Here is a 25,038-nt window from a genome sequence, read left to right as displayed (position 1 = left end):
GTAGACCTTTTCTACAGTCTAATAGTCAAAAAGTTAGTGGGTATCCTATTTCAATTTCATTCTGTCTGCCCTTTTGTCCTTCCCACGCAGTCTACTTCCCAAATGTCAAGGCTTTGGTTCATCTTTTTACACCTATTTAGGTTTGTTTATGACCTCAAACGTTATAGATTGTTTTGCTGTTCAATCAAACTCAATTCTGATTTTTTTGTCAAAATTATATACATGTAGAAATATAAATTTGGCTTGGAGTATATGAAGAATAAAATTGAGAATGGAAATGGGGAATGTGTCAAAGAGACAACAACCCGACCAAATAAAAAACAACAGCAGAAGGTCACCAACAGGTCTTCAATGTAGCGAAAAATTCCCGCACCCGGAGGTGTCCTTCAGCTGGCCCCTAAACAAATATATACTAGTCCAGTGATAATGAACGCCATACTAATATCCAAATTGTACACAAGAAACTAAAATTAAAATAATACAAGACTAACAAAGGCCAGAGGCTCCTGACTTGGGACAGGCGCAAAAATGCGGCGGGGTTAAACATGTTTGTGAGATCTCAACCCTCCCCCTATACCTCTAACCAATGTAGAAAAGTAAACGCATAAAAATACGCACATGAAAATTCAGTTCATGAGAAGTCCGAGTCTGATGTCAAAAGATGTAAATATGTTTATATTGGTTCTAGATGAATTAGCACCAATAAGAGAATTAATGGTTGAAAAAGACATAAGACATTGGATTAAATCTGATGTTTTGGAACTAATAAAAAGCCGAGACCACTTAGTATGCAAAGTCATGTATAAAAAAAATGGTGTGAAAGATATTTTCTCAGAGTTTGACAAATTATGGAAACAAAAACCAAATGGCTGTTAAAGAAGCAAAATGTACATATTGTGAGAATAAGATTGAAGAAAATAAATTGCCCAAAAAGTGTTTGAAAGCTGTTAAAAAATTTGGGCTATAGTTCCAAGCATAAGGAAATGAAAATAACCATGATCCAAATGCAGTGCCAAATCATTTTAACATTAATTTTCACTAATGTGGCTCTGTTTTTTTTTTAAATTCCAATCAGGTCCAAAGGTTTCTGATTATAGTACACACATAAATACTTACTTCGAATTAACACCTGGAGCTCCGGAAGGGTAAGCAGATCCTGCTATACGTGTCGTGTTGCTCATGTTAGTAAAAACCCGGTAATACGTCTAATTGGGGAGTCACATACGTTAAAAGGGAACTGTACTATAGTTACGACATATGGAACATAACCCTAACACAGGTGAAACGGATATTCCTTAACGGTCAATAGCTCGTGATGGTGTCCCTAAAATTTCAACTTCACCATTTGGAACTCGTGATTTAATAGCACCCTTGTGATAAACAATCCTCTATCAAGGAAATCATGATAGGAAATACAAGCTCGGGAATATCGTATCAATTGGAAGAAAGCAGATCATTCTCTACATGTGACACCCGTCATGTTGCTCATGTTGGTACAAACTTATATCAACTATTCCTTGATAATCCCATAATTATGAAGGAATTTAGATAGACATTTGTATGGTTTTTTTTTATTTCAATATCATTCACTGTGTGTTAACTGTGCCCTCTATGTAGTGTGCCGTCTCTACAAAATAAATGTTTTACGGAGGACAAACAAACAAAAAGATATATGCAACTATACCATTCAGGAGCGGATTCATTATGCCTTCTTATTAAAACAAAAGTACAATTATATTTTGACTAAAACATGTCAAAAGATTGAATCATTGGTTCTTGTGTTACTTCTAAACTTTAACCGTAGATACGCATCTGCAGTCTTTAGAGGATATATAAGATGATGTGATGGAGAAAAAATAAACTACCGGTCCAGCGTGGGTGGCGGGTGTCCCCTTGGAAGTTTCAAGACTTTGCCAATAAATTCAAATTTCTAATGTTTTCTCTAATCACAGGGCCCTTCGGCCATTACTTAATTTTTCACGATCATTCACATTATCTTTAGTTTCCAACCTTTATCATGCTGCTCACTCTGGTTATGTTGGTTAGATACAGAACAGTAGTACATTACATTAAAGTCACCATATAAAATATACAAGTCAAGTTAGGGAATAAAGAGAGATAACTCAGATTGTTTTAATGAATTTTCTTTATACGAAGTAGATAATCAAGTGTGACGGAAGATTATAGGCAATGGGGGTTGATATTTTACGAATCACCATAATTTTGGATATATTATTTATATTGATTTGATAGATTTTTCTCCACTTCAGTGATAAAAACATGAGGTGGGATAGTGTTTCAAAATACATTGTTATGTCGGCCGGTTTACCGTATCTACATATATTTTTTTACTTGGGCCATCTTGTGTCTGAATTTAACACATGATTGTGAATGAGAACATTAATACTGCAACTAGTTGTGTTTATTTCCTAAATATAGTATCCTCGTGTTATGTGTTTTCGTACTAATAACAGTACTTACCACTTAGGCAGCCAGCATTTGATTTTCTAGGGGGGGGGGGGGGGGGGGGGGCTATGGTTTTTTGGGAAAAAACAGTTTGTTTCCAGTTTTTGGAGAAAAAAAAAATTTGTTTTTGATTGTGAGAAAAAAAAATTGTTTGTTTCACCCTCAGCTGCCACTATATGTAATGCTAAAATTGAAAGAAAAAAGGCGAAAAAAATAATTTGTCCAGAACCCCCCCCCCCCCCCCCCCCCCCCCCAAGAAAATGTTCTGTCGAATGTTTTTAGGTATCTACATTTACTGTTCCGATTATTTTACGATTTTCGGATGTCAAAAAAAAACCGCCAGAGAATATACTATAAAATAACTGGAACACCTTTACGTAATTTCATCTCGTAAAATATGATGTTATTAATTATAACGAAAATGAGAAAATTGAGATTAATTGGTTTGAAAGTTGATTGATGACAATCTAAAATGTATGCGTTTTCAATGTATAGTAGTCGTAGTCGAAAACAAAATCAACCACGTTCTTTGAGTAGCATAACTCAACTAATTCAATCCCTTGCCGTCTCCGATTCTCTCCGCCTTTCGGTTGCCATTTTTTGCTGTATTTCATATTTGATTTTCTTTCTCATTAGTCTGTACATAAATCACGCCGTTAGTTTTGTTTGAATTGTTAAACTACATATGTCATTTCGAGGCCTATAAAGCTGACTATGCGGTATGGTGTTTACTCATCATTGAAGGCCATATGGTGGCCTAAAGTTGTTAATTTCTGTGACAAATGGTCTCTTGTGTGGAGTTGTCTCATTGACAATCATACCACACCCTATAATATATTAAAGCTATATTATATTGATTGATAGATTGTTGGTTGCTTAACGCCCAGTGGCAAATATGCTATGCATGTTCAGATATCTTGCAGAAATAAAATATCTTATCAACTTAATAAGATATATTTATAGACTGTTTGATAAGATATCTTCTTTGATATATGAGATATCTTATTTTATAGTTAAAAATTTTCTTTTTGGTTTATAAAATATCTTATTTGGTTTTAAGTATATCTTTAAAAAAGGATACATATAAAAGAAAATTACCATACAGGTATGTCTAAAAATTGATATATAATCAAGCCTTTAACTGACGAGTATGGTCGTTCTGTCCACATGCCAAATCCCAACCAAAGTGATAAATTGGTCGGCATTTCAGCAACTTTTTTTCGTTTCGTCTAGTTCTTGTATATTGAAAGGTACGGTCTTGATTTTTTAATGATTTTGTATTTACATTGTGGCAGATGAAATGTATCCGTTCAGTGTATATTCAATTGTTTGTTTTCATATGTATTTTGATTGAGTTAAACCATTTCAATTGATCATTTGTCAGTGTGTCTTTCTATGTTGTGATGTTACACTATTGTTTCATGTAAGGATGAAGGTTGGTACCTATTAAAACATTTAAACCCGCTGAATTTATTTGCACCTGTCAGAACCTTGATGTTCAGTGGTTGTCGCTTGTTGATGTGGTTCATAAATGTTTCCCGTTTTTTTTTATATAGATTAGACCGTTGATTTTCCCGTTTGAATGGTTTTACAATAGTCATTTGTGGGGGTCCTCTGTAGCTTGTTGTTCAGTGTGAGCCAAGGCTCCGTGCTGAAGACCGTACTTAGATCTATTATGGTTTACTTTTACAAATAATGACTTGGATGGAGAGTTGTCTCATTGGCACTCATACCATTTCTTTTTAATCTTTTTAAATACCATTTAGTTTGGTCAGTATTTTGTGGAGAGTAGTCTCATTATCAATCACGCCCCATATTCACACATTGTTTGCATAGTAGCAATTTGATATTCGTTTCAGAATCTAATGCATACTGGGTAATATTTCCAAAAACGTACACCAAAACATTGTGACTAGTTTAAAACGTGATGAACAATAGAAATTCAACCAATGACGTAACGTAGTTTCCGTTTTTGGTGTACAAACAATAAGAATACCCATATTCCTTTAGTTTCTTAAAAGGCATATTGAGCTAGTTGTCATTAAGTTGAGAAACAATGTTTTAATTTAAAACAAATTATAAAAAAACATGAATGATTATTTTTTTGATTGATAAATTTATTTGAGAATGCTTCAAAAAAAAAAAAAAAAGCTTATATGGCGCTTGTTAGTTATAAGCATGAGAGTTTATTTTATAAGCCAGGCAAAACGCCCATCAGTGTATCGAAACTATTATTATGAAAAAAAATACTTACATGAGATATACTTGGATAGTTATACATTATACAGTTGTTAAAAAAAAAGGTCAATGTTAAAAAAAATAAATGAAAAACTAACTGATCATAAACAAATATTTACAGGTTAATATTTTGTCCCCATATTCCGACACAGTGGGTAAAAAAATGTTTGTATTTAGTAGATAGATAGAGAACATACTGTATTCTCTAAAAATTAGATACAAGTTCATTGACACACACTTTTGTATTATTAAACATGTACAATAGGTATGCAACACACATTACAAAACACTTTTAAAAGGTAAAAAAATATTGTAAACATTAACTTAAAACAAGAATGTGTCAATAGAACACGGATGCTCCACTCGCTGTATCATTTTCTATGTTTAGTGGACCGTGAAATTTTTATAAAAACTTGTATTTGGCATTAAAATTAGAAAGATCATATCATAGGGAACATGTGTACTAAGTTTCAAGTTGTTCGGACTTAAACTTCATTAAAAAATACATTTTTGACCAAAAACTTTATCCTGAAGCGGGACAGACAGACGAAGGAACGGACGCACATACCAGAAAACATAATGCCCCTCTACTATCGTAGGTGGGGCATAAATAAGTATAATGTTATTTACACAAGTTATACAATCCAGTTTTTAGTCAATGTCTAAATATACAGCATCATTCCTCGTTTTTCGTCTTTCTCTGTATCTGTGACATATTCCTAGCTGAAAATACCTGTAATATAACATAACAATATTTTAAGAGAAGAAGGCGTGACATGGCAAGTTTTGTTGTCAATTTTAATACAAAAATAACAAGAATAAGTAAAATCCTTCAAATGTTCAAACTAGTTTTGTTTAGCATTTACCTTCATGCTATATGAATGTTCCGGTTTAGTGTTTTTTTACTCTTTGGGCATGTTGTTATCTCTTCGGCACATTCCCCATTTTTATTCTCTATTTAATATATTATACTTTATTTATTTTTTTATCTCTTTGGGATTCTAGCATCACTGACGAGTCTGTTGTAGACGAAACCGCGCGTCTGGCGTAAATACAACATTTAATCCTGGTATATATGATGAGTTTATTCACATGATTTTACATTGCACTGTTTTTACACGTTTTTTTATAACTTTCATAGCAAAGATATGTGGATTGATTGATGGATCTAATGCTAGTCTAAATATCCTTTCAATGAACCGAACCCCCTGTGACGATGTCGAGGCAAAAAAAAAATTAAAATAAAAATTAAATTCTAAATATTGTAATACCTTTTCGTTGATGTAATATGTTGGTTGATTCAATATTTCAGCAATTGTCATCATCTTTTTCTGAAAGTGTTGTAATAACATTATCATTCTAATAATAAACATTAAGAATACATTCAGACCTATGTATACTATGTCTTACTTGTCCGTCAATTATGCAGTATGCTGCTTCATTTGTTAAAAAGTCATGGTCACTGAGGAGGGTGGACTCAACAACTGCATGATAGATACATATATGTATATAATGTGTTGTTCTTTTGTTGGTTTTTTCTGTATGATGTATTGCAAAATTATTATGTTGATATATGTATGCCTTCAACCCATATGGTTACAAATGTGCATTTATATTCAATAAACTATAAAACACAACAAAATTCTATATCAAAATTAAAAAAATTGTAAAACAAAAAAGATTTATCAAACATTCTTCTGTTAATCGAAATGTTCTAAGTAAATGACTTTACGCTCATTAACATCGGAAGACCAGTCATTGGTTTTATTTGTAGAAAGTATATATCCTGTTTTATTACATATAACGTTGCAGGCTTAATTGTGAACACATCATTCTTTAATATCCCTGTTCAAAAAAACGCTCATATCTTAAAGTATGACCTTTTGATGTTGTGTCTTGTGTGTTCTTTTATTTGTCTGTTTGTCTTTGTATATTTTAGCCATGGTGTTCTCAGTTTATTTTCGATCTATGAGTTTGACTGTCCCTCCAACATCTTTCGCCCCTCTTTTATCAACCGATCACCATAATTGTTTCAGCCTTTTTAATTCTCAACTATTATATATACATATAAATACCTTCAGATTCAATTTTCCTTCTAATTCTTTGTTCGTTGTTTTCATGGAACTGAGCCTTTTCTGTACCGAAATGTACATTCTTGAATTTATCGTCTGTTTTAATTTTGATAATAAACATCGCATGGAGTTGGTGCAGGGATATGCTCTGGTCCATTACAATTGTATGTGCCAAGTCTAAAAGGTTATCTAAGATGGCCGAGGCTGTCGCTTCATCTGCAAATCTTTGATGACATTGGAATTCCAGCCAGTTTCTTCTCTGCGTGCAGTCAGTAATAACATGAATTGAGGTGCTAAATCGTGAATCCATAGAGACTACTTGAACTGGACGTATTCCAAGTTTTGAAGATGTTAGTCCTTGACTTATATCTTTGTCATAAAGGACAGCATGCTTAAATATTGACATGAGAGATCTTCTGTCTTTTGATAAAGACTCAATAACACTATGAGAAATCAACAATTTAGAAGTTACAAGCTCGATTTCTTTCAAATTTTCAAGAACAAATTCTTGTACTGATTTGTCCTTCGTGCCAACATTTGCAATAATTGGAATTAAAGATTCAAGTGGTCCTTCATACTGTTCGCAATCATCCTCCTCTCTTAGGTCCACATTTGTGACGACAGAAGGAGTACCTGACTTTGATATGAAATGTAACAGTAACTGGTATGCTGTTAGAAATAGGTCTTTAATCGATGCATTGTTGAGCAATGTCCATTTGGTTATGTTTTCAATTATTTTGCCTTTCATTTCAAGTCTTCTGATAATCATGGTCTGGTCGGATGACTTTGCCTGGTCAAAATTAGGCAGACACATGGGTTGATAATTGTTGCCAAGTTTTGATCTCCAATATTCCATTTTGGTGTCTGTGCTACAAAGCATTCTTTCAATAACGTCGGTTTTTGTGTATTTGTTTTGCTGTAGCTTATTGTTTTCTTTCGACACATCATTGCTTATAATGGTAAATAAATCATTCACAAATATCTCAATACTTCTGAAGTCAAAGTAAAACCGACGAAAGCGCAAATTCAAAAGTTGTGTGTCGTCCTCTCGTACTGACTTGGAGGCAAAAAGGAGTTTTGTTTCGATCAGCTTTTCTGTTTTCTTCATATTGATAGTTCTAATTTTATTAATTCCCAGCTCATGGTCTGTAAGAATCTTCAAATCAAATTTGTCACCTGATAAAAGATCAAGGTCGCGTGGTTGGCGGTAAAATTCTAAATTCAGCTCGCGATGTTTAGCTTCAATGTTTTCTAACAATTTCAACATTGTCTCGTTTTGCAGGATTCGATATGTTTCTCCACTGTCTATATAGTATTCGGATAACACGAACGGATGTAGCTTTCCGAGTTGTTCTAGACACGTTATCAAGAGATTTGTCTTATGTAAATTCTTCTCCACACACAATTGTATATCAACAAAACTGTCTGCATTTTTCATATCTGTTATTGGATCTACATAGCTTTTTTCGATATCTGTCAAAGGTGTCCTAAAATTTTCAAGTAAACCTCGTAATTCACGTAGTTTCTGTACAGGAACTTGCCCAGGTTTACTGTTCACAGATATCAGATGTTCAAGTATCAAATTTGAAATAGACTCTATAGTTGCATATTCAGCTAAAACAGAAACAACAGGCAGTCGGAAATGAACACGTTTGTTGACAGAGTTTACAAATTCTAACCCTTTCATTGAATCCATTCCAATGGAAACTAAATTTGTACTTGGCGTCAAGATGGACATTTCAACAGCAAAAACATCTGCTGCTATAACCGAAGTTATCCTGATCGTTTCTTGAATTTGCTTTTGTGTTGACAATTTCAATAAATCATCCGTATCCATCAAAATATTTGTAATCTGGGAATTTTCTATAAAAATATCTAATATACGGAGCTCTCTTAAAATAGGGACTACTCTGGACATAATTGATACGTCTGCCGTTTGTCGAATCACAGTTTTCCAGTCAATAGTTGCACATATTACTTGTATTGAGTTTTTTATTAGTAGATATAAAAAACATTCTCTTATGTCAGTTCTTGTTAATGAATTGTAGCCTTGAGAGTCAAAAAATTGTTCAAGACCGTCCTTAACTTTCATCAGTCCAAGCTGAAGTGGACCCCAGTTTATTGTTTGCCCCGAAAGCCCTTTGCTCTGTCTGTAGAAGGAAACAGCATCCATAAATGAATTCCCCGCTCCATAATTGAGTTGCCCAACATTCCCAAAAGCAGATGCTGTTGACGAATGCAGTACAAAATAATCTAAATCCATGTCTTTTGTTACCATGTGTAGATTCCATGTACCTAACACTTTTGGACGAAGAACTTTATCAAGCTTTAATTCTGTCATATTCAAAATAGTGCCATCGTCAAGAACTGCAGCTCCTTGAAAGACCCCTTTTATAGGTTGACTTGAATACTTCATCCGAATCATTTCAAAAGCGTTCTTCAAAGATAAAATATCTGTGATGTCAGTTTCTATAAATTCAATCTTGCAGGTAAATATATCCATAAGTGTCTGCATCCATGCAGTTTGTTCATCAGTAGGATTTCTACGTCCAAATATAAATACAGCACCACCGCCTAATTCGCAAATTAATTTCACAATCTCTTGTCCGAGACCAGTTAAACCCCCTACGACAACGTACGACGAATGTTTACCAAACAGATCATTTCGTGTTGATGCAACATCAAGCCTTCGAACAGTGTCTACAATGTCATCTTTGTCTTTGGTATCGAAAGAAAATGTTCTACCATTCCCACATGCTATTGGAATCTTTTGCAGTATACCAACTGCAGTATTTGTGACTAACCATTGTTTGATTAGACAGAGGGATTTAGACAAATTGTGTCTTTGTAAAACTTCCTCGTTGTTGACGAGCTTTAACCTTAAAGATGGACAAACATAGCGCAAAAGTCTTTCATTTGTTTTGCTTATAAGATTTGTGAAAGAAAATATTTCAACTGATAAACGGTTATTTTCAGTCAATATTGTTTCCAATTTGTCAACATTTGTTGACAAAAAGATAATTTGCAAAGCTGGTGTAATCTTAAAAGACTCTAGTTTAGCTAAGTTGAAAATGTTCACACTGGATTCCTTGTGTCTACCTGTGTATTCAAGGATACACTCTAGAAGATGAACAACATGAATGGTGGCTACAGTCTCATCATATAATATGGCTATTGGATTTAGTTTTGATATTTCATCTGCAATTGAGAAAAACATTGCAATTTGCAGAAGAATTCCAGGTTGATAGTTCGGAAATCGGATTTTTTCTAAAATGCAGTCTTCAGGCACGACTACAAAATTGGATGCATTAACTGGGTAACATGTGACATATTCTTCATGCAACTGTACTCTGTGTGGCTTCTCTAAAGACTTTAAATCAGTGGTCGACCTATGAATTGCTTTACCGCAAGTTTCTGCAGAAAGTAACTGATGTCCATTTGTACAATACAACTTCCAAGGATCATCTCCACCCACGATTTCTGTCAAACTTGCTGGAAACCATAATTGGTCTGTATAGGAAGACATTACTTCTAATTCTACTGAGCCTTCATATACTTTTGACAAGTGTGTGTGTCTGAAAAAAGGCCGAGTTATCTTATTGTATTTCTCTGATTTGAGTTCCAATGCATCATTTGCATTGTATGTGTTCATTCTGAAAGTTGGTTCATCAATGGTACTTCTCATGAGCGTGCTTGAATAAATGCATTGTTTCTCAAACTTCAATTCTGAAGGTAGTAACTGTTCATTGTGTTCATTGTTCATAACTTCCTGAAGACAGATCAGGTCAGATTCCTCTTCAAAATCGATAAGAAACAGCTTTGTAAATACTTCTTCTCTCATTAAACATCTGACCATGCCCCATAACTCAGACCCTAGTATATTGACATGGCCATTGTCTTGTAGGCTTACTTTTGGTTGGGTTTGTTTGGTTAGAACATACATAACAACATCTACTTTTTCGTGTATCAACTTTTGACACAATTTTGTTAATATGACACACGAAGTCTTTACCGTATTGAATATATCTTCGGGTGACATATTTTCGCCTGAACAATCACTGCATCTTGGGCAATAAACGATTTCCGAAATGTTCTGGAAGTTTCCAAATGTTGTCATTACGTAATCATATAAATCCTGGATAACATTGTTACATATTTCGTCAATATGCGACGAAACTGTAATGCCTTTTGAATCTGGTAAATACTTTTCCATCATTTGCTGTGCTTTGGCTTCAACTGTAACTATAAGCGCGTTTGATAGAAAGATATCGTTCTCAAATTTCCGATCAAAGCTAACCGGTTGCCATCGTATTTCATAAAATTTGTTTTTGAGTGGATTGTCTGGAACAGTAGGTGACACATTCTGAAGCTCACATCCTATCATTTCTATTGCCACGTCTCCATTTTCGTTGATTACCAGCATATTCATAGTTGATCTAAAAATATTGGTTTTCACTAACTGTCCAAGAACGTACAATCGTTGCCCTGGTTGTTTATGGACTATAAGGGATTGTATACTCACAGGTACAGAGATGTCTCTTGTTTTCTCTAACTCATTAGGATCAAATGATAAAATAGTTGTTTGAAATGCTCCATCTAAAATAACAGGAATTAAGTTGCTTCTGAACTCCGAGTCAAAAACTTTTGCTGATACTTCCATGGAAACAAGATATTGATTTTTTAACCGCCTACAGTCTTTGATCACCGAAAGGTCCTCCCCATAATGGAATCCGAAATCGTTAAGTTTGGAATAAAATGTCTTTCCCGTAACATACATTTCTAATTTAGTTTTCAGTCGAGTAATGTTTATAGGACAAGGCGTTGGGCGAGTGGCTCTTTTCATTTCAAATTTGCATATAATTTTTTCATTCGATTTAATATCGATCGTCTGGTTTAAATGATCCGCCTGTGTTGTCAATTTTTCAGTGTGACTTTTGTCTATTCGTAATCGATTTACAAAGCGTAATGATATTTCTAGCTCCGATGTAGGTAAATGTAAAAGACATCGTGCTATTTCTAGGGCAATTTCAGCATGAACAGCTCCTGGGGCAATGTGTACTTGTTCTACTATATGCTGGTAAATATAAGGCGTTGTTAAGGGTGTGAATTGAATTGTGAAATCCTTTGACAGTACTTTTTGCATAACGAAGAGATGTTTTTTTGTATTCTCCTTTATTCCCTTGAGGTTGTTTTTTAATGTTTCTGATGACATCAATACTTTACAACGGTTAAACTTGTATTGTGGTATATCTGTGAGGCATTCATCTCCGTGAAACATTTGTTCAAACTGTATGTCGTAACCGCATTCAAAGAGTCTGGACAGTGCAGAAACAAACGTGCGAATCTCATCTGGCTGATTCAAGGAAGGGATGGATACAGCTTCCAAATTTGTTATGCTTCGTAGATGCGCTTTGGCAACTGGCTTTGGTCCTAGTTCTAGTACAATGTTTTTCCTATTCTCTACCATCGAATTCGATACTGCCTTGGACAAGTGAACCGGTTGTCGTAAATTCTTTGCCCAATACATAGGCGTTGCCATGAAACTGCTATCTATTTTTTCTCCAGTAACGGTTGAAATAATTTCATATTCTGGTGTCATGGGTTTCAGGTCGTCAAGATACTTTGGTAGTTCTGCACTTGCATCATCCATGTGATAGCTGTGATATGCACAGTTAACATCTAGAATTTTCATCAGTGTATTTGGCATTGTCCTCTTAAGGTCTTCCTGTATATCTTCAATCGCTTCTTTATCTCCAGAGATGACGCATGCCTCTTTACTACTGTACACTCCTATGCTAAGCTTTCCATCGTATTTTAAACATTTCTCCTCAATTTCACTTATGTCACATTTGCCAACAACCATCATTCGACCGCCGTTCGCTTTGCTGGATAAAGAAGAACGATAAAAAATTATTTTGACCGCATCTTTCAAATTTAACACTCCTGCGGCATGAGCCGCTGCTACTTCTCCAACGGACTGTCCTACAATTATATTTGGGTGAATACCGAGAGATCGCCATAAGTGGAACAGTGAAACCTGACATGCAAATATGATCAATGGACCTTTGAACGAATTCGTTAAAAACGAATTTGTAGGATTTTTAATTTCGTCGACGATTGAAATTTTGGTATATTGTTGAAGTTCCTCGTCGATTCTTATAAATGTTCTTCGAAAAGCTGTATCTCTATCGAGCATTTGCTGGCATGTTCCAGTCCAAACTGTTCCAACACCGCCGAACAAAAAGATCATATTCAGTTCGTTTGACCTTATTGGAAGAATGTTTTGTAGCTTACTTTCTTTATCTAATATTTCTTTGCTAATATCGTGTATTGTTTTGCCAATAAAAGCAACTCTGTAATTAAAATGTTCTCTTTTCAACAATGACGTGTAGGAGATATCCTGGACGTTGTACGAGTCTGTTCCTAGCTTTAATTTCATATGCTCTAAAGTCTTCATAACAGCTGGAATACTTGTTCCTGATATTGCTATCATACAATAATCAAAGACAGGATCTAAGCGTTTATTATTAGATTTAGTTGGAACTTTTTTCACAATGGCATGACCATTCGACCCACCAAAGCCAAATGAATTTATACTGCCGTACCTAGCTCCGTCTGGTCTAACTGGCCATGGTATTGTTGAAGTTGCAACTTTTAAGGCGGAGTTTTTAAAATCGATGTTTGAATTCCCTCTCTCTTCAGTATAATGCAAAGATTGAACTATTCTACCATGATTTATCATTAAGAGTGTTTTGATCAAACCGGCAATGGCAGCGGCGGATTCTAAATGTCCTATATTTGATTTCACAGATCCCATAGCAATAGTCGGCTCATTGTTAAAATACGGTCCAAAGAATTCAGACAATGCTCTCATTTCTATTGGGTCACCAACTGGGGTTCCGGCTCCTTATAAGTAGAAAGAAACTATGAGGCAAAATTTAAAGAATGCACATGTTGTCCGGACTAAGCTTGCAATTCAAATTATCATAAAACAAGAAGTAAGCAGTAAAATATGAGCGAACGAACGGACGGACAATGTCATATATATTTAGCCCTACTTTTAGAGTGTGAAATAATTTTATTAATTTTATTATAAAGATATTGAGTGAAAACAATAATAAAATTTAACAGAAGAATTTCACCAGCAATTAACTCTTATGTTGACCATTTATTTTTACCACCGTATAGCAGGTGATTTTCCCATATTTTCGCGGATAAAACAAAATTGCCAAACCAAATTCCGCCAATTTAAAACGGGTACATGGAAATCTATTGGTAAAAGTTTTGAATCCGCCAAAATAATAACCGCCTAATTATTCCGTATACCTTATTCATAGAAAATCGCGAAATTTAACATCCGCGAAAATAATCTGCTATACGGTATTAGACAGGCAAAATAAATCTGCCCTCCAGCAAATTTATGTAACATCTAAAGTTGATTGGTGTGAATTTAGTTTATGTATCACCTATTATTTATAGGTTAGACAATACTTGGTCATGTTTTATGAAGATTTAAGCCCAAGGCGAAGCCGAGGGCTTAAATCTTCATAAAACATGACCAAGTATTGTCTGACCAATTTAGAACATATTCACACTTTCGAGTGACCTTACAAAATTAGCCTTTCCCATTGTAATATTCAAACCTTAAAAAGAGTTCACATTTTATAATGAACCAAAACATAGGTAATCATCATTTCAATGGATGGAATGAAATAGCACTGACATAGTTTGTGAGGACCGAACGGATAAATTGTTTTTCTTTTTCTTCTGCTTCAGGTAAAATTTAATACTAATATATCTTGAGATTTTTTTATTTTAAAAAGCAACAGAATGTTATATTAATCCCCTTTTTGAAATTTGTTTTTTTTTATAAATATAAAACTCTGTATAAGCATTTAAATTCAGACCGTTCAACGTTAAATGCTTACTTTTTTATTGATAACTTTATATGTATTGTGTTCACCGTAAAAAAAATCCTTTGCTTTATATATTAGCAGCCTGAAATTGTTTTCTTGAAAGAAAAAAAATTCCCTCAAATGCCCTGTTTATAATAAATAAATATTATTTTACTTACATCCTTACCCCCATTGTTTTTGTTTATTCTATATATGTGTACCATTAGAACATTTATGAAAATGTGCAATATTCAAAATAATTTATTTTAATCTTTGCTCTTTCATCTTTAATCAGTAGACTCTTTTCCAAGGGAAAATGCCTCAGGTGATTGTACACTTCATTAGTGCAGTTATTAAGAGTTCACTTTCATAATTAACTGACAATGAAAAGTCATTCATGTATAGCATTTCATAGTGCATGGAAAACCGTGTACTATGAAAATTAGAGGGTGAAAAACGGACTTTTCATTGGACGAGAAGGGGTGAGTATGTTCTAATAACTTATATTCATGATCTCGAGAATTCAATTTCCTATAAGCGAATGATACCATCAAGTGAGCATCAAGTCCAAATATTAGGACAGCTAAGCGAGACTAAACTTTCACTTTCTTGGCGGAGATGTAATCTTGGTTTAAATATATCATCTCGAAATTAACATTTCAAATGTTCTTTAAACTATTTTTAACTCAATTTAGATTTCAAGCTATTCCATTAACTCCTTCTATATGATTATGATTACATTGAGAGAAAAAAACACCTTAGCACTACACGGTGTATAGTTATAACAAGTTGAATTTTCATGACTGGCATCAGGGGGTCACTTATTGGATATGCTAGGAAATAATTATGGAAGATCAAGTTTTAATTGTTAAATGTGAATTCATACAACATACCACATTGATGGCATGGAAACTGAATAAGATGATGTACATGTCTTTTACTCCTAATAATTTTATCATTACCGCAGATAAAAGAGACATGCATAGTAACAGAAATATAACTATTTAATTTAGCAGTACACCACTGGATCTCGTTAATCATGCTGATCTGAAAACCATATTGAGCCAATTTTATATGGCTCACGAATTATAGTATTTCATCAAAGAGAATACTATATGTAACTAACTTTGAAGTATTACAGAAAGCATTTAATCATACCATGAGCTTCAACGTGCTGGATAAAGGATGGATCCACTTTATATCGTGTAAATACATCTTCAAGAAGGACTCGTTGCTGTTTTGAAGATGGTGCGATTATAGGAGTACTTGTTTTTCCATTTTGATTACATCCGCATGCTATAGTGCCCCATATCTTATCTTTATCTTTCAGTGCCTAAAATGAAGTTTTCAAACTTAAAATTGAGAATGGAATTATTATGCAGATGTTATGTGTATGATAGATATTTATACGATTTCTCCCAACAGATTGGCACAAGGGCAGCAACAAACTTTCACGCCAAACATTAACAAACAAATAAACGTCAACAATAACCATATTTTGAGATCACGTAATAAATTTTTAGATATGAGTAACAGCTTTATCAAAACAATATTTTGCTACAAAATGTATTTGTATAAGATCACACTCATGCTAATGTGGGGGCCTTGGCGGCCGAGTGGTCTTAGTAGTTACTACCAGTAATCACTAGCCAGTTAACACTGAGGTTGTAAGTTCGAACCTTGGTCGTGCGGGTGCACTCGACTCAAATCTTAATTGACTAGGATTGTCAGCTTTCCCATCGAAAGTCGATGTTTTTCTCCGACTTCCTCCACCAATAAAAACTGGCCGCCATGAAATAGGCTTATTGTGGTGCTTAAAAGTGACAAATAACTGTATGGGAAATGACCAATTTAGGTCAAACATGTACATTTTGACATGTGTATAAGCTCATACATATGTAATGATATCGAGCAACACCTATTCGAATCTCATGTATTAGCAGCTATGCTTCTATATGAGTCATACGAACCAGGCGGAAACCCAGTTGAAATAGAACAAAAGAATCGAAGCTCTTTGTTAGAGAAGGCGATAAATGCTCACTGCTATGTTTACTATAGTAACAAAAATTTTAAAAGTTAATAGAAACAAATAAAACGATAATTTTCTCCTCAATTACGAAGTGCTTTATTTTAAAACACCATTTGCATAAGTTTTCAATTAATCTATTACATAGTAAGGCAGCAACCATTTGATTTTCTGGGGGGGGGGCTATGGTTTTTTTTGGAAAAAAAAGTTTGTTTCCAGTTTTTGGAGAAAAAAATAATTTGTTTTTGATTCTGAGAAAAAAAAATTGTTTGTTTCACCCTCAGCTGCCACTATATGTAATGCTAAAATTGAAAGAAAAAAATTGTTTTTGACTTGTCGCGAAAAAAATAGATTGTTTTTCGCCGCAGGCGAGAAAAAAAATTTTGTCCAGAAAAAAAAACCATAGCCCCCCCCAGAAAATCAAATGGTTGCTGCCTAATGCAGAACAATAGACCACTTTCGAGTTCATCCGTCACCGGAGAAAACTCGTCAATTATGCGCGCTTTTATGACGTTATTTACCAGATAGAGGGGATCGCCTGTATCCCTGCACTATTAACTTAATGCATAACCTCCGATTAAAAAAAAATAACACGGATGGAGAACATATCAATCAATTAGTTCAGTAATTTTCGTGTCTGCCCTTATGTGACTCAAGAACACATTCCAAACTAGAGGCTCTAAAGAGCCTGTGTCGCTCACCTTGGTCTATGTGCATATTAAACAAAGGACACAAATGGATTCATGACAAAATTGTATTTTGGTGATGGTGATGTGTTTGAAGTTCTTACTTTACTGAACGATTTTGCTTCTTACAATTATATCTATTATGAACTTTGCCCATTAGTAACAGAGAACTATATTTGGTAAAAATTTACATATATTTACCAAATTAATGAAAATTGTTAAAAATTGACTATAAAGGGCAATAACTCCTTAAGGGGTCAATTGACCATTTAGGTCATGTTGACTTATTTGTAGATCTTACTTTGCTGAACATTATTGCTGTTTACAGTTTATCGCTATCTATAATAGTATTCAAGATAACCAAAAACGGCAAAATTTCTTTAAAAATTACCAATTGGAGGGCAGCAACCCAACAACCAGTTGTCCAATTCATCTGAAAAATTCAGGGCAGATAGATATTGACTTGATTAACAATTTAACTTCTTGTCAGATTTGCTCTAGATGCTTTGAATTCATAGTTATAAGCCAAAAACTGCATTTTACCCCTATGTTCTATTTTTAGCCGTGGCGGCCATCTTGGTTGAATGGCCAGGTCATCGGACACATTTTTCAAACTAGATACCTCAAAGATGATTGTGGCCTAGTAGTTTCAGTGGAGATTTTGTAAAAGATTACTTAGATTTATGAAAAATGGTTAAAGATTGACTATAAAGGGCAATAACTCCTAAAGGGGTCAACTGACCATTTTGGTCATGTTGACTTATTTGTAGATCTTACGTTGCTGAACATTATTGCTGTTTACAATTTATCTCTATCTATAATAATATTCAAGATAATAACCAAAAACAGCAAAATTTCCTCAAAATTACCAATTCAGGGGCAGCAACCCAACAACCGATTGACCGATTCATCTGAAAATTTCAGGGCAGATAGATCTTGACCTGATAAACATTTTTATCCCATGTCAGATTTCCTCAAAATGCTTTGGTTTTTGAGTTATAAGCCAAAAACTGCATTTTACCCCTATGTTCTATTTTTAGCGGTGGCGGCCATCTTGGTTGGTTGACCAGGTCACGCCACACATTTTTTAAACTAGATACCCCAAAGATGATTGTGGCCAAGTTTGGATTAATTTTGCCCAGTAGTTTCAGAGGAGAAGATTTTTGTAAAAGATTAATTTAATTTATGAAAAATGGTTAAAATTGACTATAAAGGGCAATAACTCCTAAACGGGTCAACTGACCATTTTGGTCATGTTGACTTATTTGTAGATCTTACTTTGCTGAACATTATTGCTGTTTACAGTTTATCTCTATCTATAATAATATTCAAGATAATAACCAAAAACAGCAAACTTTCCTCAAAATTACCAATTCAGGGGCAGCAACCCAACAACCGATTGATTGATTCATCTGAAAATTTCAGGGCAGATAGATCTTGACCTGATAAACATTTTTATCCCGTCAGATTTCCTCAAAATGCTTTGGTTTTTGAGTTATAAGCCAAAAACTGCATTTTACCCCCTTTGTTCTATTTTTAGCCGTGGCGGCCATCTTGGTTGGTTGACCAGGTCACGCCACACATTTTTTAAACTAGATACTCCAAAGATAATTGTGGCCAAGTTTGGATTAATTTGGCCCAGTAGTTTCAGAGGAGAAGATTTTTGTAAAAGATTACTTTAATTAACGAAAAATGGTTAAAAATTGACTATAAAGGGCAATAACTCTTAAACGGGTCAACTGACCATTTTGGTCATGTTGACTTATTTGTAGATCTTACTTTGCTGAACATTATTGCTGTTCACAGTTTATCTCTATCTATAATAATATTCAAGATAATAACCAAAAACAGCAAAATTTCCTCAAAATTACCAATTCAGGGGCAGCAACCCAACAACCGATTGACCGATTCATCTGAAAATTTCAGGGCAGATAGATCTTGATCTGATAAACATTTTTATCCTGTCAGATTTGCTCTAAATGCTTTGGTTTTTGAGTTATAAGCCAAAAACTGCATTTTACCCCTATGTTCTATTTTTAGCCGTGGCGGCCATCTTGGTTGGTTGACCGGGTCATGCCACACATTTTTTAAACTAGATACCCCAATGATGATTGTGGCCAAGTTTGGTTTGATTTGGCCCAGTAGTTTCAGAGGAGAAGATTTTTGTAAAAGTTAACGACGACGGACGACGACGACGACGGACGACGGACGACGGACGACGACGGACGACGGACGCCAAGTGATGAGAAAAGCTCACTTGGCACTTCGGGCCAGGTGAGCTAAAAATGGGTTACAATTGTATCGAAAAGAGAAAATCGAGTGCACCTTTTTATATTAGGGCGTGTTTGAGGTGTATATTTTGTCTTTAAAATGTTCTAAGCAAGAGTATTTGATATATCATCTCGCTTTAGATTCTATCATTTTTATATATCAAAGCTACAGGTTGACTTTATAACATAAAAAAAGATAAAATATATGGATCAAATAAAATACCTATCTTATGAATCACAGACACAGAGTAGGTGTGTTCGAATAGCTATTTTTTTACAAAAAGTACTTGACGACAGTCTTTAAAGTTGGATGATGAAAATGCATATCTTCGAGAGAAAAAAATTTGTGTGTGATAACTAGGGTTTATAATCTTCAACCAATGAAAATTTTTAGTCTGCCCTTCCACGAAATATTAAATAAGTCTTTTTTTAAATGTTTAAGAATTTTTGACAACCAATCAGACAATAGTTTTTAGTTGAATCAATGCAGACAAGATCATTAACTGATGCTCATTAGCTAGTAGATACATTTGTCTTTTAAAATACAACTGACATACAGGATCGTAATGGTGCTATGTGGATAATTTATCGGTTTTCAAGAGCAAAACTGGCAGCGCGTCATCCCTACAATGGCTACCATTTCTACGATTGTAAAAATGAACTGGTGTAATGGGGAGATAATTTTGACGAAGTAGAATCCTGACTTTTAACATGATGAATAAAATTAATATATCTGGAGAAAGTTTTGTCTTCTAAGAATTGTCATTCTTTATTGTGGTCAACTAGAGATGACCTAACTCGCACAGCTTACATCTATTGATTAGGGATTTAAGCTAAATGTCTAATTTATTGTCGCTCAAATATACATTACTTTCAATTGTATGATGATTTTATTATAATAAAATGTTATTAAACAAACCGAACCTGACTGAGTTTTTTCAAAACTATAACACCACAACCTTCTCCCCTAACATAGCCTTCTGCGTCGTCTGCAAATGGATGACTTTTCCCAGAAGGAGATGTCATCTTAGCTTTAGCTAATACTATGAAGATACTAGGAGATAAAATGCTATTCACGCCTCCACAGATCGCCATCTCGCATTCACCTGCAAATATAGTTTTTTTTGTTACAATCTAATGTTACAAGCTAATGTTAAAATCTAATGTAACAATATTATGTTACAATCTTATTTTCAATCTAATGTTACAATTTAATGTTACAATTTAATGTTATTTATGTTATATAATTCAAATTCAAATATTTATTGCCATATAAACTTTATCAATATTAAGTTTGGGTGACAAATACAAAATAAGTAGACAATATATCTAAAACTCACATTATAATATATATACACAATCATGCACATACTATTCTAATAACCAGATCTGTATGATAAATGGACATTTAATCTGCTTAAACGGTACAGAAATCAAGAGTATTTCGCTGTTACTCAAAGCTATCTGTATACTATTGTATTGTATGACAGTTGTGTTTCACTTGTTCCGTTGATGTTTACCCTTTAACCTTACGTCAGTTCTTATTGACTTCCCCTTTTGTAAATTTGCTTTGGAGTTTAGTATTAATGTGATACTTTTCAAAGCCCAGAAGAATTTGTTTACGCCAGAGTTTATACATGTATTATTTAGTGAAATGGCAGCATTTATATAGCGGGGAAGTTGCAAACAAAACTTTACGACAAAAGAGATGATTTCAGCTTTCCAATTGTGAACTTTCGTTTCTAAGTAGCAGCATTCCAACTGCACCTATATACGGGGTATATATCGTCGATTTGATACTATATTCCCGTGCTTGTATTTCCTATAATGATTTTCTTGATAGATGGTTGCTGCTTACCAGGAAACTATTAAACCAAGAGTTCCAAATGGTGAAGTTGAAATCATCCCTTCGTAAATTTTACGGACGCCATCACGAGATGGTAAACCGTTATGAAATAACCGTTTCACAGATGATATCGGATAATTATGCTCCTTACGTCGCAAATACAATCCCCTTCCCTTTCATGAATGTGATCTACCGAATTCGACTATTTACCGGATTTGTTATAACATGAGCAACACGAAGGGTGCCACATGTAGAGCAGGATCTGCTTACCCTTCCGGATCACCTGAGATTACCCTCAGTTTTAGTTGGTGTTCGTGTTGATTATCCTTTAGTTTTCTATGTTGTGTCTTGTGTACTATTGTTTTTCTGTTTGTCTTTTTCATTTTTAGCCATGGCGTTGTCAGTTTATTTTCGATTTATGAGTTTGACTATCCCTCTGGTATCTTTCGCCCCTCTTTTGAAAGGTTTTACCCTGCATTAAATGGATACAATTTTAGCTAGAAGGATAACAGGGTTTGTACATTTTACTATGTTGACTGTTTGTTACAACAATAAAAATCATAAAGTGTTTAGCAAACAAGTTAATCAAATAATTTGATATATTGTAATCTCATAAGAAATATTTGTCTAAATTTAAAGCTGTTGTGAATCTATAATTAATTACCAACTTGATGAAGAACGCAAATACCTACAAAAAGTTTCAGTATGGTGATAATGAAAATATGCATTAGTAACGACAAAAACATTGCGAAAGTGACATTTTCATTCTATTCTATGCAGTATAAATAAAACTTCAAGAGAATACTACACAATGTATCCAAACAAAACATATCATTTTAGCACTTTCATATTCTTCTTAATAAGTTGAAAATTCAGTTGAATATTTCTGCTGTAACATGAAAGATGTAATAGTTATAAAAACCTGTACGAATTGCTTGACATCCCATATAAACAGCTGTCATTGATGACGAGCATGCCGTGTCCACCGCCATTGAAGGTCCGCGCAGGTCATAGTGATTTGAAATTCTGTTTGCGGTAAGAGATGAATTGATACCAGTCACCATTGTGTTATTGGACTCATTACGGCAATTTGCAGCTCCACACATCATGTCATTATTGGTAACTCCTAAAAATGGAAGAATGAATGAATTTGTGCTTCTTTGTTATATATCTATATGTTTTTTTAGTGATTAAGATCATAACACAATGTTGACTGCTGTATTTTTTACATTTTTACCTTATATGTCTGTTTGTTTTGTTCACGCATCATTGTCAATATAATGGAATTGATATGACTGTTATACAAGTAACAGGTTTATCTAGCTATAAAACCAGGTTCAATCCACCATTTTCTACATAAGAAAATGCCTGTACTTAGTCAGGAGTTGCTAGATTTTCGTACTTGAATTTTATTGCCTTTGCCATGTTCTGCAGACAATTTAGTTTTTCAAAACAGTTTCACATACTAAGATTTGAATTCAGCTGATCCATAAACATGTAACGCATTTGTAATTAATATACTTACCAATATACACTCCAGTATTTGATCCTTTCATGTTTTGCATTGTAAATCCTCCATTTTCTAAAGCCGAATGGGTAACTTCTAGTGTTAAGCAAGTTTGAGGATTTATCCATCCTGCTTCGTTGTCGCCAATTCCAAAAAACTTGTTGTCCCACTTGTCAAATCTGAGGAAAAGAAGTAAATATTTATTATACCTCGCGGTAAATATCTATGAAGAAAATATGTGTCTACCTTGCACCGAACATTTTGCTTGACAATTATGCTAACCTATTTACTAACAGAGCATTTAGCAAATATAACACATATTGTAATATATGAATGTTTTGTCCTATTGGGAATGTGGTGTTGATGGCTTTCCTAAGTTCTGTTGCACGTAGGTTTTGTGTGATTTAACATTGTACATTTGCAGTCCGTTTGTCTATAAGACCAATCGGAATATGAATTGCTAAACTTGCTAGCATAATTTTTAAAGATAATACGCAAAATTGTTGACATTTGTCTTCTTTTTCGGTCAATTTTGATATTCTGAATATTTTGCTATAGGAAGGTGTGGTGTGAGTGCCAATGAGACAACTCTCAGTCCAAATCACAATTTATAAAAGTAAACCATTATAGGTCAATGTACGGCCTTCAACACGGAGCCTTGGCTCACACCGAACAACAAGCTTTAAAGGGCCCCAAAATTACTAGTGTAAAACCATTCAAACGGGGAAACCAACGGTCTAATCTATATAAAAAACGAGAAACGAGAAACACGTATCAATAACATAAACAGACGACAACTACTGTACATCAGATTCCTGATTTAGGAAAGGTGCAAACATTTGCAGCGGGATTAAACGATTTAATGGTACCAAACCTTCTCTCTTTTTCTGAAACAGTAGCATAACATCACAACATAGAAAAACACACGATAAAATATCGATTGGAAGGCTTAACTCAATCAAAAAACGTAAATTAACACACTATGAACGAATAAATTTGATCTACGATATATGAATGCAAATGTTTCTTTCAGATAACCAGATGTACAGCTAAATGTGCATTGGTTGGAAATAAAACAAAAGTCGTATTGCCAGATATTTTCTCCAAAAATAGCTTACTCATCAATAAGTCCAGCATATTTTACGCTATTTTTCCAGCTGTCATCAGTTTCTGTGTAGTCTATTTCATCGACATTCCATCGTTCATTTGGGACTTCTTTAATGTGGTCCTCGCCATTTATAAGTATCCTCCAAAATTCATCAATGCTATCAGCCCCAGGAAAACGGCATCCTATCCCAACAATTGCTACAGCCTCATCCCCGTCCATTGTCACTTATACCAAATACTTCATAATATGCAACCCTCAATATGACACTCTGTAATAGAAAAATAAAAAGATGAACTGAATATCTTCAAGTTACGAAATATTATCACTGAAAAGTTGCGTTTCGTTTGTTAAGGATGTTTGCTTGTCATGTTTTGGATTTTTTGTCAGATTTCGAAATCCTCTGGTTTTATCCATTTGAATGCCTTACAAAAATTTGCCCATGGACCCCCATTTTTCTTTTTATAAATCTTTTACATGTATAATTATAAGCCATTTGTAAAAGTCTTATAAAATCTTATTTATCTGAGTAGCGAATTTCCTTAAGATTGATCTCTCCGTAACTTATTTGCTCATAAGAGTGTAACATCTAAACTTGGGTAGAAGATAATACCATAACATAGAAGCTCGTTTGGAGTTGAAAATGCTGCCCCGAAGGGTATCTGCACAAATGCATCTAAGCATTTAGCTTTTTTAATGATATAATTTTTCCTCTTGACTTACATCTAGAAATTGATAAAGAGGATCAGTTGAAAGAAAACTTTACGACAAATGAGATCATTTCAGCTTCTCAATTGTGAAATTTCTCTTTTTATGTTGCAACATTCCAGGAACGTCTGCTTACGAAGTATATATCTTCTAGTTGATACGATATTCCAGGGCTTTTATTTCCTATCATGATTTCCTTGATAGAGTGTTCCAACTCAC

General features: G+C 34.1%; 1 protein-coding gene across 1 annotated transcript; it reads right to left on the bottom strand.

Moving 5' to 3' along the window:
- Positions 1-4,583: 4,583 nt before the first annotated feature.
- Positions 4,584-24,377, bottom strand: LOC139489075 (phthioceranic/hydroxyphthioceranic acid synthase-like). Its single transcript, XM_071275189.1, has 8 exons — positions 24,125-24,377; positions 23,025-23,185; positions 22,422-22,625; positions 20,578-20,759; positions 15,830-16,004; positions 6,780-13,682; positions 5,976-6,035; positions 4,584-5,437 (listed from the first exon to the last, which is right to left on the bottom strand). Exons 1-7 carry the CDS (start codon positions 24,331-24,333, stop codon positions 6,013-6,015), a joined length of 7,857 nt encoding a protein of 2,618 aa, XP_071131290.1. The 5' UTR covers positions 24,334-24,377; the 3' UTR covers positions 4,584-5,437; positions 5,976-6,012.
- Between the last annotated feature and the right edge of the window lie 661 nt (positions 24,378-25,038).

The sequence above is a fragment of the Mytilus edulis genome, chromosome 9 (genome assembly GCF_963676685.1).
Source record: "Mytilus edulis chromosome 9, xbMytEdul2.2, whole genome shotgun sequence".
Classification (NCBI taxonomy): Eukaryota; Metazoa; Mollusca; class Bivalvia; order Mytilida; family Mytilidae; genus Mytilus; species Mytilus edulis.
This window is presented reverse-complemented; position numbering and strand designations above follow the sequence as displayed.